The sequence below is a fragment of the Sylvia atricapilla genome, chromosome 1, assembly GCF_009819655.1.
Source record: "Sylvia atricapilla isolate bSylAtr1 chromosome 1, bSylAtr1.pri, whole genome shotgun sequence".
Taxonomy (NCBI): Eukaryota; Metazoa; Chordata; class Aves; order Passeriformes; family Sylviidae; genus Sylvia; species Sylvia atricapilla.
The window spans coordinates 110,859,490-110,878,870 of NC_089140.1; the positions used below are offsets into that span (position 1 = coordinate 110,859,490).

General features: G+C 41.0%; 1 protein-coding gene across 1 annotated transcript in view; it reads right to left on the reverse strand.

Annotated features, from left to right (window-relative positions):
* Positions 1-1,210: 1,210 nt before the first annotated feature.
* Positions 1,211-19,381, reverse strand: part of PRKDC (protein kinase, DNA-activated, catalytic subunit) — an 81,456-nt gene continuing 63,285 nt past the window's right edge. Inside the window, exons 70-86 of the mRNA XM_066330881.1 lie at positions 19,077-19,251; positions 18,803-18,993; positions 16,213-16,393; positions 15,536-15,696; positions 13,951-14,162; positions 12,874-12,961; positions 12,028-12,171; positions 9,104-9,308; positions 8,450-8,517; positions 7,950-8,170; positions 7,544-7,636; positions 5,559-5,648; positions 4,269-4,340; positions 3,988-4,189; positions 3,365-3,553; positions 2,616-2,755; positions 1,211-1,594 (exon numbers count right to left, since the gene is read on the reverse strand). Of these exons, the coding sequence (XP_066186978.1) occupies positions 1,390-1,594; positions 2,616-2,755; positions 3,365-3,553; positions 3,988-4,189; positions 4,269-4,340; positions 5,559-5,648; positions 7,544-7,636; positions 7,950-8,170; positions 8,450-8,517; positions 9,104-9,308; positions 12,028-12,171; positions 12,874-12,961; positions 13,951-14,162; positions 15,536-15,696; positions 16,213-16,393; positions 18,803-18,993; positions 19,077-19,251 (2,637 nt within the window). The 3' untranslated portion in view covers positions 1,211-1,389. The remainder of the gene's footprint in view (positions 1,595-2,615; positions 2,756-3,364; positions 3,554-3,987; positions 4,190-4,268; positions 4,341-5,558; positions 5,649-7,543; positions 7,637-7,949; positions 8,171-8,449; positions 8,518-9,103; positions 9,309-12,027; positions 12,172-12,873; positions 12,962-13,950; positions 14,163-15,535; positions 15,697-16,212; positions 16,394-18,802; positions 18,994-19,076; positions 19,252-19,381) is intronic.

Sequence of the window (19,381 nt, forward strand, 5' to 3'; positions counted from 1 at the left end):
CCTTCCTCCCTCCCTGCCCATGCTGCAGTTTAACCTCAGCTGGGAGCTCAGCCCCACAGAGCTGCTCCTCAATTCCCCCAGAGAGAATTGAAAAGTGACAAGACTCAGGGGCTGAGATCAAGAGGGGTAAGAGGTTAAAGCAAAAGCTGTGCACACAAGCAAAGCAAAATAATGGGTTTATTCGCCACTTCCCATGGGCAGGCTGGTGGTCAGCCCTCCCCAGAAAAGCTGGGATGACAGTGAGTTTGGGAAAACAAACACCATCACTCTGAACATCTCCCCCTCTTTCCCCTTCTTCCCCCAGCTCTACATGCTGAGCACAACACCCTGTGATACATGACAGCCCTTGGGTCACTTGGGAGTCAGCTGCCCTGGCTGTGCACACTGTGAGAGGCAGAAGAGGCCTTGTCTCTGAGCAGAGCTTGCACAGGAATAATGAAACATCTCTGTGTTATCACCAGTTTCCAGCACAAATCCAAACCACAGCCCCACTCCAGCTACTCTAAAGAAAACGAACTCAATCCCAGCCAAACCCAGCACACCTGAGGACTGGCTGCTGGAGACGAAGAGTCACATCTGGCACAACCTCACAGTTTGGCATAAGCAAATTCCAAAGTGCAGTACACATTCCTGTGCTGTGCTGCAGTTATGGCAAGAAGCTTACTGTGCTCAGCTCTGTTGCCAGTGACTGCTTCTGGCTTGCGCCAAACAGTAAATTGGAAATAACAGCAAGAACAACGCAGACTTCCAAAGGACAAAGATAACAGGGTATATAACCTCTAATTGCTAAAAACAGTCTCTTCATTACTATCTCGTTATCCAGTAATGAAAAAGCTGTTCAGATACTTTAGGTGTTATCTGGAGCTAAGAGCCGTTTTCTGTTTAATTTCACCATGTGGTCCACTGATACTACTGATAGGAAAATCTTCAAGTTTTAACTACAAATAATATATGCAGCATGGTTTCAGTTGATTCTCATCAAGGTCTCTGCAAAAGAAAAGCACAGGCTCACTCCATCACTACCCTGATGCCCACAAGTTCGCAGGGTATGAATCTGCTTTCCACTGAGGGATCTCAGTGCTTTGCAAATAAATCTTTAAGCTCTATAGCCTCTCCAGTTGTTTCTACATTGATTTTAACACAAAGACAATAAAGCTGCTTTGTTACAGAACCACACACAAGAAAAATAATTTGAAAAAAGAAACAAAAATCATGGTTTGTATACAGCTTTAATACAAAAAGTTTATTTTTCTCCATTGGACAAGTTAACTGGTGATAAAAATAGTTAAGAGTTCTTTTTCCGGTTTTTTTCCTTAAAATTCTGATCTGGTTGCAGCTGTGTTTTAGGGTACAGGGCCCCTGGCAGACAGGGTTGTAGAGGGCAGTTCCTCACATCCAGGGTTCCCATCCTTCCCAGACTCTGCCAAGAATATTGGGGTCTGTCGCTTGATCAATGAGGCATCTCACTTGGGTCTCCTCTGAAAGTCCATCCTCTGGCTCCTTGGCTCTGATATCGTAATTAGAATTACCACGAGCCACAGCTGCAAAATCATTATAAGCAGGAGACTTCTCATGGCCCAGGCGCAGCTCATCACTGAAATTGAGAACACAAAAATAAGCTCTTACTAAAGGAAACAAGCAAAAAATCTGAGAGGGGTTTTTAACTACAAAACAGCACTTGAAAAATAAAGCTTGAATTGAGATTGAGATGTGGAAGCTGCTCAAGGGCTGTAGAAGGCTTGGCCAGTGAAGACTGGTGGTTTCAGGGGTCTTTTTTTAGTGGGTATTTACCACAAATATAGCAATCTTGTCAAAGGTCTCCAGCTGAAAGAAGGATGCAGCAGTTCACATCCAAGCTGTTGATCTTTTTACCTGCTCTCCTGGTTTGTGCCTATAACAAGTATTTTGCAGCCTTTTCCAGTTCAGCCTTGACCGCAAAAGGGACTCCTCCCAAGTCCTGCACTTTTCAATATTTGTATGGTTTTAAAACAGGCTTGCTTTCTTTGCTTTTCTGTCTTTCCCCTGATTAATCCAAAATGACTTTTTAAGAGAGGATGGAAGGGATTAATTGTACTTTTAACTGAACTTAAAAGACATTCTGGCTTGAGCCAGACCTGACTAGACTGACATAAATAACCTGAGAATGCCACCAGATTTGAATTTGATGTTTCTCTTAAGCAGCTTTCCACCATACCTCCTCTACAGCTGGTACATTTCAAGCAATCCTCCATCAGAAGCATATATTAATTTAAATATTATCCCTGCCCTAAAAGCAGTGGAGACAAACATAAAGAACAGTGGGACTGAGGAGTATGAGATTAAGCAGCCTGACAGGGAGAGGAGGCATGTGTTGCCAGGAGCAGTAAAACTGCTCAGAAGGCCTGAGCTGAATCAGGAAAACTCACAGGGAGATATCTGGTGTTTTGGCTGGCAGGGTGATTCACAGAGCTTGTACGTGGACCAAAATTATTCTGACAGAAGGTTTGCTGAAATTTTGCCCTGTCTGTCTCTTCTCTTTTCCTAGCCGCCATAACATCCCAAGGGAGCAAACTCTGACACAGGAGCCTTCCACAGCTCTTAGTGTAGCAGTTTAAAGCAAAAGGAGAGCATCTTACCAAGTGATTATTGCTGGATTGGCACCTGTAAGCTTTCTTCTGACGTAGCTGACCTTTTGCAAAGGGTACCAGTTTACTTCAGATGTGTTTATTTCCTTAATCCATGTGCCTCCTTTTTTCAGCTGTCTTTGTTCAAAGTTCTAAGGAGAAAACGTATTTGTCCTATTTATCATAAATCACACACTTGAAAAAGGCTTTAAGCTGCAGATCATAGCAAGTCAAGCCAGGATCTTAACTGCAGATGCAATGGAGGACAAAGCAGTGAGATAATATCTAACTTGCCTATGACTTTAATTTACAACTGAAGTTACTGAAGTGCAACTAGTTTCAGATTTTTTTTTCTCTGTAACTATTAGTTTGATATACACAGTACTGTTATGCAAATTTAAGAGGCTGAATGCAGAAAGTTGAAAATATTTATGATGGTGCCATAAGTGGCATAGGGATATGCCACTTACGTGATTACTATGTGATCAAGAGTTATCCACGTCTTTAGGATTATCATGAAAGATAAAGAACAGGACACTGATAATACAGACATATGCTACTATTTTTTGTGCATCAGTATAGAATTCTGTCATTTAAAATACTTTTAAGTTCAGTTTCTCTGAGAACTTAAAAAAACCAAAGAAAGATAAAAGGAGTACTGAGAGTGAGCCTCAAGGAATACTTCCTTTTTCATCAGTTTTATTCTTATTACACTTTGATTTTTCTTCAAGTGAAAACTCCTAAAGAGGACAAAACCCCACCTTCCAGTCCAAAGAAGGCTCTTTTACAAACACATCCATGGTGCTGATGAGGAGGTCTGGATCTGAACGATAAGCCCTCAGGGCATGCACCATCACGCTGTAAATGAGTCCCCATTCTTTCACTGGCATCATCAGATTAACAAACTGGCGAGTCAGGCGAAAGGGCATCAACTCCGGCACACTCAAGAACTAGCCAAGGGGAAGGACAGTCAAAAGAAAACAAGAAGTAGGTCTTGGAACTGAAGGATTAGATGGGAATATTTTATTCTTTTTAAGCCTTGAAACCCTTTTTTGTCACTTCACTTAAAATAACGTGCAAAAGTAGAACTGAACCAAGTTGTGACATCAAAGCTCTAGTCATGAGTATTCAGTGACAGTAGTTGAAAGCACGGTTCAATCGTGTAAAATACCACCATATTAGCTCTGTGGAGTTCTATAGCTCACCGGCTGTCTGAGAACATCTGGACTCAGATGTTTTATTCAATTGACTAGAAACAACCTGTAAAGATTATTTTGCACCAGAACAATGGCAACTGAAGAGCATCAAATTTAGTACTGAGAGCACACGCTTAATCCCATGCAACAAATGCAAAAGCTGTGACAAATTAGTAGAAAACAAATACCTGTGTGGCTGCACCAAAAGCATATCCAAAGTCTATTCCCACCATGCCACCTGTCTCCTTGTTAATCATGAAGTTGGACAGATGCCGGTCTCCAATCCCAAGTATCCAGTGGCTGATGCACATCAGTGCATGTGAGCTGGCAAAATGGGAGCGCAGGGCCAGGAAGGCCTCGGGAGATGTGCTCATTTTCACAAAGGCTCGCCTTAACAAAAAAGAACTTGTTGAATGCAGAGAAACACTACTGGTTTGTTTCACAATGTGCAGCCACCAGCAGCACTTACCGCAGCAGGTCTTCTGGAACGCTGCTCTCCCTGCTTTTGAAGGATGTGACTGCTTCTGTACGGCTGGCATTTCTGCAAAGCAGGAAGAGAAATAAAAGTGGCCGCTGAAATAACAGCCTCCTGGATGCTGAAAGTCAAGATACACTCATGACCACAGCAGCATGCAGTGCTTACTCCAGTAAACAGTACAGCAAGCTACAGATGGTTCATTCCCCATATTTTATCTGCTATTTGAAGTGCCTCATCCTCCATCTTTCTCTCAACAGGTATTTCCAAGACTGACATTTCTAAATACAAAAGAGTATGTGGTTTTGTGTATTTTCCTCCAAATTAAGTCGATGGGTTAAGTTTTAACAAAGCAATAAAGTTGTGTTCTTTCTGCCTGGACAGTCTCTTCCAAGCAGAGGAATTAAGGCCCCAGTTACATCTCTCAGCAGCAGTCTGAGGCTATACTGACACAAGAAAAGTAGTGCAGCAGAGGGGATGCAACAGAACTAAAGAACTGGTGCTGAGGGCACTCATGCCATGCAGATTTTGGGAAGGAGGCTTTGTCCTAGCCCATATCCAGTTCTGAATGCCTGTGAGAGTTGAAATATGCCGGGTGCTTTCCTTCCAGTCCATTTCCCTCTGAAAGGAGCAGAGTTGAGAAATAGAGGACAGCTCTTTGATACAGCAGACTGAAGATGAATGGGGGTGATTGGCAATTACTTCAAAAGCACATTCTGGATCTGAATACAAGTATTAATTCAGTTAAACGAATGAAAGTTTTCCTTTAAAAAGCAAGATGCTTAAGTTATGAACTTATTAAGAAATGCTCTGGACACTTCATTTTATCACTCACAGTGCTAAATCTAGGTAGATGTGGAAATTCCTCTGAGAAGATGCTCAAGTCGGAACCTAAACCATCAAATATTCTTAAATGCTCAGTGAATCACGGTGATTTTCTCTGTCCAACTCCAGCAGATGCTCGGGCTCTGAGGCAGCCTACCTAACTGCATAATCAGGAAGAAGACGCCCAGAAAATAAAGTTGAAGAGCAGCATCTGCTTCTAGACACTTTCTAAAGGAAGTGAGCAAGCTTCTGGAAGCATTCCTGTACTCTGGTAGGATTTTTGGCAAGAGGAATTCTGCAGAGCATCTCCAGGAAGACAAAGCAGTAAAATGAGCAAAAATCAGATGTACTCATCATTTTGTAACGCAGATCGTACTTTCTTCCTGGAATTTATACATCTCTGCATGTGTGCACACTCTGGCTTCTCTATTTCACATGCAGCTCTCTTTTGAAACCTACCTGTACATAGCATGGTACCGAGAGATGCCCTGTGCTTTCCCACCCATCCTGGAGAGCCACTCAGAATACGTAGCACGAGGTCCTCTTAGGCTAGGGACAAAAACAGAAGAAAAGCACCAATGATTTCCCTGTAGGATCACACTCTATTTGATTATCCACAGGCTGTGTGCTACTCTGACCCATGAGATTTATATGCAAAGGAAAAGTCAGGAAGCTACAGCCTACATTAATTTTAGCCTTGCTATGGAAATGAAGTTTATGCAGAGTATAGGGTGGTCCATTCATCTCCTTCACCCCAGCTTTGAACACACTTCAGTGATACCTGACAGAAGATAACACATCTCAAAGGTGTTAATTTGTCAATAGGTACTGTGAGCACCTCCAGAAGAAAGGTCTAAAATAATTTCTGCAGGGAGGGAAAGGTATTTTTGACAGTCTTGTAATCTTTTGAGAAACATTATGCTGTCCATCACAGTACATGCTGCCCTTTGTCCTTCCAAATGGGCAGGGAATGCAGGAAGGCAGTTTGGTACCTCCTCACTGTGCACAAGAGAGGAGGAATGGATGCTTGAAGTATTAATCGGTAAGAAGCCAATATTTATTAGTTGCACTGCTTATGAAACAATTTGATATTTTTCTCCCATCTTAACTAAATATATCAGATCTTAAACTTCTATTTCAGAGAGGCAGCAACTTAGCAGAGCAGCCACCTTCTCTCTTCCTTCCAAAGCATATTTTGAGATAGAGAATACCATTTCCATTTAAGAAGCATTTATCAGTTATAAACTGTATGCCATCAGTTTGGGATAAAGAAAAGGATTTCAAAAATTTAAAAAGTTGTTTCCCACAGCCCAACCAAAATTTTCCTTTGTGAGTGCTGTCACTTAACCATAGCTCAGTATATAAGGTCTTAATTGTTTTGACTGAATAACATACGGGAAAATATTAACGTCTCTGTACACAATAAAGCAAATGAGTGTTTTTAATAAATTATGACCTGCTTTTAGAGAGACACTGATCTTCTACACTGAGAATATTATAAATTTCCTCCCCTCACGAGATGGTTCCATGTGAGTCTTCCTTCACTTTCCCATTCAGTGAATTGAGATCAACACAGTATCACTGCTGTTCACAACAGTGAATCAGACAGCAGTAATGCAGGAACTCTAGCAGTTCCTAAACTGCTCACAAATCAAATAACCATAGAAATAAACACTCTTTGGAGTCCAACCTCCACGCTGGAGTTTCCTCCAACCTGCCCCATAAATGTTAACTAATAAAAATAAATGGTGACAACAACACTCAGACAAACCCAAACAGAGATTATGTAACTAAGAACCACATTTGTAAATTAAACCACATTTCTAAGTTCCAGGACAGAACTAGGCTGAAATGCCAGAATAAAATCAATTTTACAAATATTCAATCTCCAGTTTACAATCACGAGAAAGCAATATAATTTATTCCAACCCAGCATTTGTATCAAGTCAGACAGAGTGCTCTGTTACAGTTGTGCTCTGTGCATTTGCTGCCAATTTCCATCCCCCATCACTGACTCACTGCTGAACCCAGGTTCTGAATAGCTGTCTCTACTCCCTTCCCCTGCCCCCCATTGACCTAAGTCCATTTCCTGCCTGATCAAATCAAGAGATCAAAATCCTCTGCTTGTAAAATCAATCTGCTGATAAGGAAATGGTGATGATAATGACGTCACACGTGATTATAATTATAAGCCTCTTGTTTAAACAAGCTGGGTGGAGGATATTCCAGCTACAATGGCACTCATTAAACAAACGGTTGCCAATTACTAATTTGGGTCAGGAAGTACAAACTGCCTACTTGCTTATAAGTACTTTTCTTTTATTCTTTAATTAAAAAAAAAAAAAAAAAAAAAGTAAAAGACAATCCTGCCACAAGACGGTCAGTTCTCCAAAAACTCAGTAGTAGTAGTCTCTATTAAAGCAGACAGCTAAACTAAGCATCACCTGTAGTAGCTGGTATCTTCCTCTTCAGACATGCTATTTTTAAGGAATTCTTTTAAGGTGCAAGTATTTTCCAGCCATTTGATGAGTCCCAGTCTGCAACAAAGTAAGTCAGAGATAACAAGCAGCTCAGAGCTGAACTTTAGAGGAACACCACAAATGAGAACTAACACATTCTAGTGCCTGTTGAAAGACAGTTAAAACCTACCAATTTAAATACACTCTGAAATACAGTTTCCAGACAGAGCAATTTCAATGTTGTTTAAAAAGGAAAAGGAAAAAAATAAATAAAGCCAAGTAACAAAACACTCTCAAGCTGAATCTGGCACACAAAATTCTCGCTTTCCAACATCCCAAAAGTAATAGATGTTAACATAAGGATTTCTGTTCCTTCAAGATAAACACCTACCTTGTTGTCATGGGGACGACCTGGTAAGTTTTTAACTGCATATTTCTTTGGCTGCATGTAGCATCTTCTGAAAGGATAATGTTCATTACATCAAACAGCTGCTCGATGCGTTGGTCTTGCCTCAGGTCTTCCCCACCTTTGACAAGGAAAGGATACTCCCGCTCATCACTACCACGGATCGTTATACGTTTTGGCTTCCTCAAGGATTCCATCACGCTTATCTTGGAAAAAGACAGGAAAAAGACAAACATTTGTGACAGAAGACTTGGTCTTCTTCGTGGTCTTCAGAATCATCACTGGAGTTAAGTGTATCTGTCATTCCTAGATGACATAATCAAGTTACTCAATTATAACAGAAAAACAAATGCCCACTGGCAGCCCTTCCTTTGTGTGCTGCAAGAAGTGTAAACAAGCAATGACCCTGCCACTACCAAATACTTCAAATGGTATATGGACAGATTTATACCACACAGGATTTTGACTCAGTCTTGAACACATACCCGTTCATCAAATCCAGAGATTTTTGCATGGTACTCTGGCAGTGGTTTCCCTTTTCCATCATACTGACCTGAAGTGGTAGAAGGAAAAAAAATATTAGTACATAGCCTGATGTTATTTTAAAGCGTGTTTAGCACCAGAACACACATCCAAATGTTTTGTCAAATTGGTAGAATGACAACTGTGAAGAAAATACTCTTAAATGCATAAAAAAGATCAACATACACATAGTATGATTTTATCTGTGAATCACTGATACCCTTTCCTTGTTTAGCTGTTAGAATTAAGCTCTTGATAGTTTCAGAAGACACAACCTTTTTTGAACTAGATTTAAACATGTATTAGATTTATATATCAGATTTCCTGGAGTCAGACCTTTAGAAAATTATAGATCAGATTTCCTAGAGTCAGGCCTTTAGAAAAATACTAAATTCTTAGGTAAGAGATACAAGCTTAGATACAATTAAAAAAAAAAAAACCAGGACTACACCTTAAGAATGGATTTAACAGATAATGAGTGAACAGAATCAATTCAAGTAAGGCCAGATAAGGCTTAAGGCCAGAAGGAGGGGTCATATAACTAATACAAGAAACAAAGCTCAAGAGCAACTTTCTTGTGAGGGACAATTCACTATCAGCACTGAAGGGGATCTTACCAGGAACCTCTAGTTCATTCCTCAAGAACTCAGCTTTGAATTCACTCAGCCACGGTGAACATTCTTTGAGGTTCCCAGGTTCTTTATGGGTTTTGCTCATTTTTGAGTGAAGAGAAGTTGCAATCTCATTGAAGTCACTAGTCTTCATATCCAATAGTTCTGAACCACCTCTGCCAAAATGATGATCCAGGTCCTTCCCAATAGCCTACCAATTGTTTATAGAAAGAAATCCTGTTTACACAGTGCTAGAAACTACCCAAGAGCACCAAAAGGGTACCTTCCTATATATACACACAGTTTGTTCAGATATTACGAAGACATTCTTAATATAAACCAGAACAGGCTGCCCAGAGAAGCTGTGGATGCCCCATGCCTGGGAGTGTTCAAGGCCAGGTTGGATGGGGCCCTGAGCAACCTGGTCTAGTGGGAGGTGCCCCTGCCCATTGCAGGGGTGTTGGAACCAGATGATCTTTCAGGTCCCTTCCAACCCAAATCATTCTGTGACTCTATGAAATGTTTTATTTACTACCAGATTATTTTTGGATTTATTACTGCCTAGCAATAATTTTGGACATAAAACATATAAACCCATATTTTAAAGTATTTTAAATATCCTGATAAAGGAAAACAAGCAAAGTTTTGGACATAGATTCATTTAATGAACAAAGTAAGTATTATCTACAGATAGTTAATTGAGTTGAGTTCCTGTGCTCATAATTCAAGGTTCTAGAAAAACCAAACGTTCCTTCTTGGACTGGGTATTAATGGCTTGGTAAGATGTTTCTTTTTTAATACCTGATGATTTTCCTACCAAGCTATGAAGACAAAGCTATTTCACTGCAGTAAATGAGAATACAAAAACCATTATCCTTTTGAGAAGATTTCTACAGTCAACAACATCTTTATTGCTAAATCTATTTCCAGATTATGAGCCTGAAGTACTCCACACAGCAGAGCAATTTTATGTGTCAGTCAAGAGACACAATTTGTTTCTTTCCCTGCAAGGACACTAGAAATGATAGTTATTCTCACAGCACACTTTGTTTCTTCATAATAATGCATTGTGAAAGCAAAGAATTCAGAGCCTGTGCACCATCGCCTTGACTCTCTTCTGCAGCTAGTGTCTGCTCTCCCTCTTTGTTTCAACAGAGGGGAACAACCCTGATATCCCTCTCCAGCATCTCCCTTGCTCTTCTCTCTATCCTCTAATACTGCGCATTTCAACGTTTTAAAGAGACATGGATTTTTCTTGTGTGTGTGGGCACACAGTCCCAACAGCCTTTGTGCTTATGCCTGCTCTGTCCCTTGATGTGCATGTACCCTGCATAGCTACTCCCCTCTCCCTACACCCACTCCTGACACGGGCACATCTGCACACTCTTATCCCCCACTCTTGAGTTTAAAGTCATTATCATCAAAGACCCATCTTATCTCACAGCAACACATCCAGAGGACTAGTGTGCCCCTCGACTCCCAATTACCCTTTCTGCTTCATTATCACCTCCTCCCGACTCCACCTTACTCTCATTCTCCACCTTTCCAGTCACTGGGAAGGAATCTCCCTACAGACACACAGGTTAGTTTATCTAATGCTAATGTGACATAAGGATGGCCACAATGGGAGAGAGCTGGATGCACCCCGCCCTGGCCACGGGGCTTTGCACATACAGTACAAGCATACAGTCAGAATGCTCCTTCTACAGGAGTATCACTCTCCTGGCTTCAGCAATTTGCAGCTCAGGGATTCCCGGACCCGGGAGTGTGCATTTGTATGTAAAAGCTCTCAAAGCATCGCCCCCTCTCCGTGCTATTGCCTGCTTGCTGTTTGAACCCATGAAAGCACCTAATACCCTGCAGCAGGAGTTCAGCACCTAAGTGTGCACTGAATGAGGAAACACTTCTCACTTGTCTGAGCCTGCAACTTACATGGAGTATTTACTTCATGTTTGGCACTCCTGATAGAATCATAGAATTGCTAGGGTTGGAAAAGACCTATAAGTTCACCAAATCCAACCATGGGACTGATGTTAAGTGCTTTATTGTATCTGGCATCACTGCATATTTTCCAGCTGGGGAATGCTAAAGTTGCTTGTGCAGTGGTTACTCTGTACCTCTGATTATTCTCGCCACTTTGAACCTCATCCGATTTTACTATATCTGTGCTGAGAATACTGCAGACAAGGACTATAATGCTCAAGAAGCAAAACTCAGAGAAGGCTGCTATGCCAACATACAAATCCATGTTTAGTTCTCTAGTCTTAATAATGATGAACATTTGCTTTTCTTTCTTGACTGCCCTTGAGTTTTAACAGCTGACGTTTTTTTCAAAGAGCCATCACAAATCAAGGTTTCGTTCTTGAACTGCAATAGTCAGCTAAAATATGCAGAATTTTTGTATGATACAAGGGTAATTACATTTTCTTGCCACGTGTGTAATTTCATTTTCAGTCTGATTTTCACCACTTTGGAATTCAGTCAGTTTTGTACAGTCTTCTCTTTAATTCTTCATAGTCGTAACTCTTCTGTATGAGTAACTTTGTATCGGCAGCAAATTCAAGTGGTATAATAGAGCAAAATTCCCTAAGGTGCTCATAAATCTTTGGCAGCAGTGCACAAAAAACAAGGCCAGATTCCCACAGATGATTAGAGGCTCAGGTCCTAAGAACCTGGCAACATGCAGGACAGGAGAGGTAGAAGATGTGTAAGACAGAACATTTATCCCTGCAGGGCAGTTACAAGTGGAAAGTGAACTATGTTAAGTCCATGGCTTCTAGCAAAGAAATCCCAGTCCTGTACTCCTGACTAGATCAAGTCTCATCAAGTCCTGCAGCACCTGTAAAAGCTGTGATCTGGTTCCCTCTTTTGACTTTCTATTGCCTTCTAGAAAAGCCATGATGCCAACACTACTCAATAACCACATATACCTGAATAAACCTTTTCCTCATCAATCCAAGGCCAGGGGCCTCCAAGTTTCCCAAATTCTTGTACATTTCTTCATACATTTCCTTAAGCTTCTTTTTGTTTCTCTGAGGTTTTGACAACTCATTTCTGACATCCTCAGCCCAATCCTGCAAAGAGAAGAAAACAGATGAGTACTGAGAAAAGATTTACTGACCCTTGCTCTTTAGTAGGCCACTCAGATTGCACCAGGACTACCGAATTTACTAATAGTCAACTATCTATTATGTGTTTTTGACAAAAAAAAAAGAGAACCAAAAGAAATATTTTCTTTTCATTTGGTGTCTTGATAAAATGTTTCTACTTTATTATGATAATTATGTTTACTACCATAGTGTTTAGTGCTAAGAATGCCTCTGTGGGGCCAGGAGTGGCACCAAACACAGGACTAGAATCCTTTGGACAAACAAGTCAGAACACAAAGATGCCAGTGGGGAAAGGGCATAAGAACACAAGTAGTTGAACACAAGTAGTGCAGAATTATAAAGATGGCCACAAATGATAATTCTGTAAGGGTTTCAGAATGATTAAGGAAGACTGACCATGGGGCAGGGCACAGACCCTGATGTGGAAAGTTGAAAAGGGTTGGAGCAGAACGTCCAGCTGGCACAAGAGAGGGAGTCCATCACCAGTGAAAGCTGCTGACAGCACCCCAACATCATCATCATTATCATCATCATCATGAGCTGGTGCTGGGTTGAGCCACTTCCTGTGGCTGTGGTGTCAGCTGAACAGTGTCAGGCTCCACCTAGCACTTGCTCCTCTGAACAGAGGGAGAGGAATGAAGGGGAAGGGGTAAAAATACACTTTACCTTGAAAATCATTACAGGATTAGAGAGCTGCTCCAGTGAGCGAACAAAATCTTGAACTACTCCTCCTCTATCCAACTTGTTCTTGATCCTTTAAAAGAAGAGAAAAATGCATAATGCAACAGGAACTACCATCACCACCTCACCTGCAGATAAGCAATGACCTAGACTGTCTGCTATATACAACAATCTGGTAAAATAATTCAGATGTAAATAGGTAAGACTCCCACAGAATTCCCTCTTGGGCTGCATGACTGTTTCTGTGTTGACTAAACATGCCACTCAGCTCCCAGCTTTTTAATTACATGTCCCACTATGAAAATGGGAACTTGGTGGGTGAATAGAAAGCATGCTTGAAACAGACACAGGCATTGACCAGACCATATGCTCTGTCACGACAGTTATTGAAGGGTGATACTGTCTGTGAAACACATGACTTTGTATTTTTATTTTAAGCAAAAATTTCTTCAGCAAAAGTATCAAATTTTAAGAGTGGTTCTACAGCATTGTGTGATAGAAACTAATTTTTGCCTGGGGATTAACTCAGTGTTATTGCATGCCAAAAGGGACAAGGTTGTAAGAGAAGCTGTATGTTGCACACTGAATAAGCAGAGAACACCACAGCCAAGAACAACACACAGTCATTCCCAAGGTAACACGCATCCATTTCACTGCCCTCTCTGAAGTCTGGTATAAGCATCTATTCTATTTAAACATAGCTGCTTCCTCTTGGTATTAGAAAGATGATAAATGGTCAATATCACAAGGTGTTGAACAACAAAACAACAAGGAAAAAGGGGTCACCTCTCTGTGGTCTTTTTGTTTTATCTTGGGAAAACTTTTAACAGCCTGGGAACTATATGTACCCAATACTTCATAAAGTTTCATGCCACCAACCTGAGTATGTCTGACACTGACAGAGCTGATTGCATTTCTCTGTGCCTCTAAATGAAAACTCAAGACTACCCTCTAAAATTCCTCATACTTGCTAAAGAAAAGGATTTGTGCAGGAAAAATAAATGAATCTGTCCACTCCTAAATAAAAAACATACAAAAGAGCTACTCCAATTGCAAATTCACCTTTCTACAAACTCCTTGTTCTTGCAGCCAGCTGCAGTATCTTTGAAGCAGTAACTTTCACTGCTGATCATGAAAGGGTAGATGAGTGCCTGGGGATAGGCATTTGCAATCTCTTCCACAGGATGTTGTACAGCTACTGCTTCATCCTTGTCAAGTAGTGCCATCATCTGGCTAATCCAACCAATGAACTGCCAACAGGGAACCGAAGAAAGCTGCAAAAACAGACACTGCTTTCATCTTTAGTCCTCTTCAAAAATACCAAACACAGCAAAATAAAACCCAAAACTGCTCCGTGGTGCAGCCTGACAGAGAAACATGAAATGGAAACAGGGAATGTCAACTAGATGTGCAAAGCATCCCCCAATGAAGCAGAGATTTAATTATTACTATCACTACCACTACCACCACCACCACTGCTGCTTAATAACTTTTGCATTATAAAGATTTGCAGCCTGTTGATCAATATGAGGCTTTACACTCAAACTTGTGGCTTTTGTCTCTGGATGTAAAATGATAATTTTTGACCACCACATACAACTTGAAAATCTGAAGGAATTCAGTTCCAACACCATTGGGTTGAAGTCTTGATTTGAGTAAAAAATGCCAGAAAGGAGAAAACTGAAACTCCTATCACAGTTTTGTTCTTTGTTAATCTTTAAGCATTTCTAATAGAATTTAGTGTCAGATTGCCAGTATTTATTTCACAGAAATACAGAGGATAGGATAAATAAATGACTGGTGAACTCCCTTGTTGGGTGAGATTTATCAGCTGGTGTCAGGTTCTGTTTGAACTACTGCTGTTTCTCCGTGGCCACACCTTGTGCACCACAGCCATTTCTGCTGTTTTCTCAACTCCTTGGGATAACTAACCCGAGTTTCTGCCTCACTTGACTTCTTTCTCTGAAAGGGCCTGCTGCTCTGGGAGCAGCAGCACAATGACATGGGCTTGAAAAGGCAGGCAGGCCAAGGCAGGAACAGGCATGAGTCACAGAGAAGGTCTCAGCTTATCTGTCCAACAGATAGCAGCAGGGAAGGCTCCTGGTATCCTGCCATGGAATGGCAATGGAAAGACAGGTTGTGGAAGGAAGGAAGGAAGTGGGAAATACAAAGGAAGAGAAAGCTGTAGTAACCTCTGAAGTGAAGAAGGACAGGGAAAGGTGGGAGACAAGGAATGTGTCTGGAAAAGTTGCTGGGTTCCTGCATACAGGAAACTCAGTCTGTAGGAATAAGATGCATTCCTAACCCTAATAGCTAACCACCTTTGTCAGCCCATTTAGATTGTTCTGAAGGAAAAAAAAAAGACAAAGCATACCACAGTTGTTCTCCAGCAGCTCTCAAACAAACACTTGGAATCAGAATAATGATATAAAGTTAAATTTCTACGAAAAAATTTCTGTCCACATGAATTAAGACTCAGTAAGTTACAGAAAAGACAAGGAACAATGATGGGATAAAATTTATCTGATTTCCCTGAAGCAAAACTTACCAGTCTAACCTCTCAACATATCCAGCCTCCACCTCCACCCCCACCTATAAAATTTGATTTACAGCAGCATTTGCTGTCAGAAAAATTGAAGCAACTAACCTCTCGTGTCACTAGACCCAATGTCTCTGCTGGATATCTTTCAATTACTTGGAGCAGTCTAGGAAATCTCAGCCTGGCTTCTCTGGAATTCAGTTTTAAAGCTTTTATCATTTTCTCCACCACAATAGCTGGGAACTGCTGCAGATCCACAGTGTTAATTTCTGCCAAGAGACATTAAACAAGAATTATCAGAAACACCATCACTTGTTCCATGTCTTTGATCATCTGAAACATTCATCTTTACAATTTGGTGTTCTTTTTTCAAGTGTATTTTGTATTTTTACTTTGTTCTCCTTCCCATCTGTTTGAACTGCACACATCTGCAACACATGTACTTGGGGACTGTAAGGATTAGCTTTATCAGGAAGCTGCATCACTGCTGGTATCTTGCCTGCTTTAAATACAAGGCTGCTGTGGTCTGGGAAGGAACAAGGGAAGCATCTGCTGGATATGGTATATTTCTCACAAGTAAGAGCGAGACTACAAGGGATCCACTAGCACCAAAGCTTGCAGTAATGGTGGAGGTGAAAAAAGGCACACAAATAATGCTGAACTGGAGGTCAAACTGCTCCATTTAAATTCAAGCTGTGCTGCTCACGGACATCTCCTGGGTATAGCAAAAGCTCAGGGATCACAGATTAATACCCCTCACAAGCTTAGGAGAAATCCTGACTAACCAAGCAAGCCTTCCTCTTCCCTGCGCAGATACTGGTCACAGAAGTTGATCAGAGTCATGTATGCATCGACAACTCCCACCACATCCACATGGTCCATGGACTGGGACTGCACCTCCTCTTCAGACTTCCTCACAGCACAGCTGAAACACTGAAAAGCCTTCTTGTTCAGACCTGCCAGTACCTGGAATTCAACCATAAGAGGAAAAAAACCACACATTAACAAGCAACATTGAACAACCCTGTCCGAAACTGGAGCTTCGTTGCAGGTCTTGAGTAGACAAAACTTTAACTCTTTTAAGATATTCTGAGCAGCTGATATAAAGGAAAAAAACCTGGATGTTATTTCTAGCAGTGATTTCCAGAATTCTATTTTCCACATTTTTCAGTGGAAATATATAAACTTAAATTAGCCTTTGGACATGTTAAATAGAATTTTTGTCACTGAAAAAAGTTAACATTACTGGAGCTTTTGGAAACAGTTAACAGAAAATATAATTAAACTTTCAGGGTTTTTTCCTATTAAGACATATCTACAACATCTGCATAACAGTTACACTGATGCCTTTTTCCCTATTATAAATACAGTAACATTCACCATACACTTCTAATGCAGCTCATGCGAAGGGTGACTTGACAGGATTCTTACAGAATCACAGAAGCATGAAGGTTGAAAGAAACTGTCAAGATCATCTGTCCAGCTCCTAACCCAGCACCACCACAATTACCCCTAAACCATATCCAAAAGTGCCACATCCAGATGCCTCTTGAACACTTCCAGAGATGGCGACTCCACCACTGCTCTGGACAACTTACTCCAATGCCTGACCACTTTTTCATTAAAAAAAAAAAAAAAAAAAAAAAAAAAAAAAAATCTCTAATATACAATGTTAACCTAACTGGCACAACTTAAGGCCATTTAATCTCACCCTGTCACTTGGGACACGGCAGAAGAAACCAACCCTCACCTCACTACAACCTCGTCTCAGGTGGTTGTAGAGAGCAGTAAGGTCTTCCCTGAGTCTCTTTTTCTCCAGGCTAAAAAATCCCAGTTCCCTCAGCTGTTCCTCATAGGACTTGTGCTCCAGACTCTTCTCCAGCTCCAGTGCCCTTCTCTGGACTCACTCCAGCTCCTCAATACTTTTCTTGTAGTGAGGGGCCCAGAACTGAACACAGGATTTGAGGTGCAGCCTCACCACTGTCAAGTACAGCAGGACAATCACTTCTGGCCACACTAAATGCTCTAACTGAAATTAAACAGTCAGGCAGGTAGGAGGAGACTACATACTAAGTTAAAATAAAGCTAAGCTTCTTAATCTTACAGAAATTCCTGCTATGGCAATCTTACTCATCTGACATTGAAGAACTTTTATGCTCATCCTTTAGATTGCCTAAAGAAGAATGCTCTGAAGAATTAGCTAACAAATGAAGCTCAAGCTTTTGCTTAAGTTTCTACACACCAGAAAACCTGAAACATTTTTTTGCAGGAATTTCTTCTTGATCTGCTTTACTTTTAACAACCATAAAACACAAATTAAGATTTCTTTTTTAATACTAATGTGTTTCATATTCCCTGAAGTGAACCTGCAAGAAAGGTGGAAAGGGACTTTTTACAAGAGCATATAGTGACAGGACAAGGAGCAATTGCTTCAAACTGAAAGAGAGTGGGTTTAGATTGGATATTAGGAGGAAGCTCTTTGCTGTGAGGGTGGTGAGCCACTGGAACAGATTGCCCAGAGAAGTTGTGAACACCCCATCCCTGGATGTGCCCAAGACCAGGCTGGATGGAGCCCTGAGCAACCTGGTCTAATGAAAGGTCTCCCTGCCCATGACAAGGGGGTTGGAACTAGATGAACTTTAAGATCCCTTTCAACCCAAACCATTCTATGATTCTATATGAAAGTGTCTTCATGGTGGCTTTAGAAATTAGTAGAAATAAGCCAGCAGTGGTACTTCAAATTCTCAATCCATCGGACAGACAAGAAATCAATGCCACAGCATCGGGGCCAACTGACAGCAAATACAATTTCAGTTGCAGCACAGTCTCGTACTGTATTCTTCAAATGCACATCTACCCAAAATAAGTAAAAACTACCTGTATGTGCTCTGCCTTAAAAATCCCTCTTCTTTCTTCCATTAAAATTACTTTATACATAAAGTAAGTGTATCTATATTATAAATCTCATTATCAAGGAGAATAGTCTGAGAGCATGAAGCAGGTCACAAATGCCCAGTTGAAATCAAGGCATTCTTTGAGGATCCCAAGCCTTGTCTGACCACTGTGCATACAGATGCTGTGACTATGTCTTCCCCCTCCTCTCAAAATGCAGGCACAGAGAAACACAAGAACATTCTCCTATTTAGAAATGCTGGCATGATGCAGACCTCCAGGAGAACAAAACCTGGAAGAAACAGGAATCATAGCCTTTTTTTCCCCACCTTTCTCTATCTAGTGATGCTGGACAAATCACTGCTAAGAGCAGACAGGTTTCACATGCTCTGTATCTATCCACAGCCATCACTACCTACTGAAGTAGTAATTTGTAGTAATAATGACACTGAAATTAATAAAAGATCTTCCCCTCTTGTTTACCTTTTTAGGGTTCTCAAGGCTTTCTCCTGCTATTAGTGATATCTTCCCAGCCTTTTCTTTCTCAATTTGCTCAAGACATCTTGGATCCTGACTAAGAGCATTGGCCATGATGTGACAGGTAGTACCCAAAAGAAGATTCTGGTTCCGGAAGGCCATTATATTCTTGCTGAGATAGTCAGATTTGGTATCTTCTGTTGGAATTCAAAAACATAAGTTGGTAATGGGACAACAAAGCAACTTTGTAAAATACACAAGGTGAAGCAAAGGCTGTTACCAAGCAGGGAGATGGTTTTCAACACTGAGAGCATGCGTTCAGGACAGCTCAGGTTGCGGCTGCTACTGTGAGTGAAGCGGCAATAGGCATAGTTCCACCTCACCAGCCAGTCCTCCCTTGCTCTGGCCTCTTTCCGCAAGTCCTTCAGGAGCTTCTTGGCCACTGCAAAGCTGTTCTGTATTCAGATGGAGAGAATTCTCAGACCCTATATCTGAAGAGGAACTAAAACCTGCCCATGACCAAATTAGGGATGAGAAGATTTAAGTAACCCAAGTAAAGATACAGTAAGGCAAAGAGATGTTCAC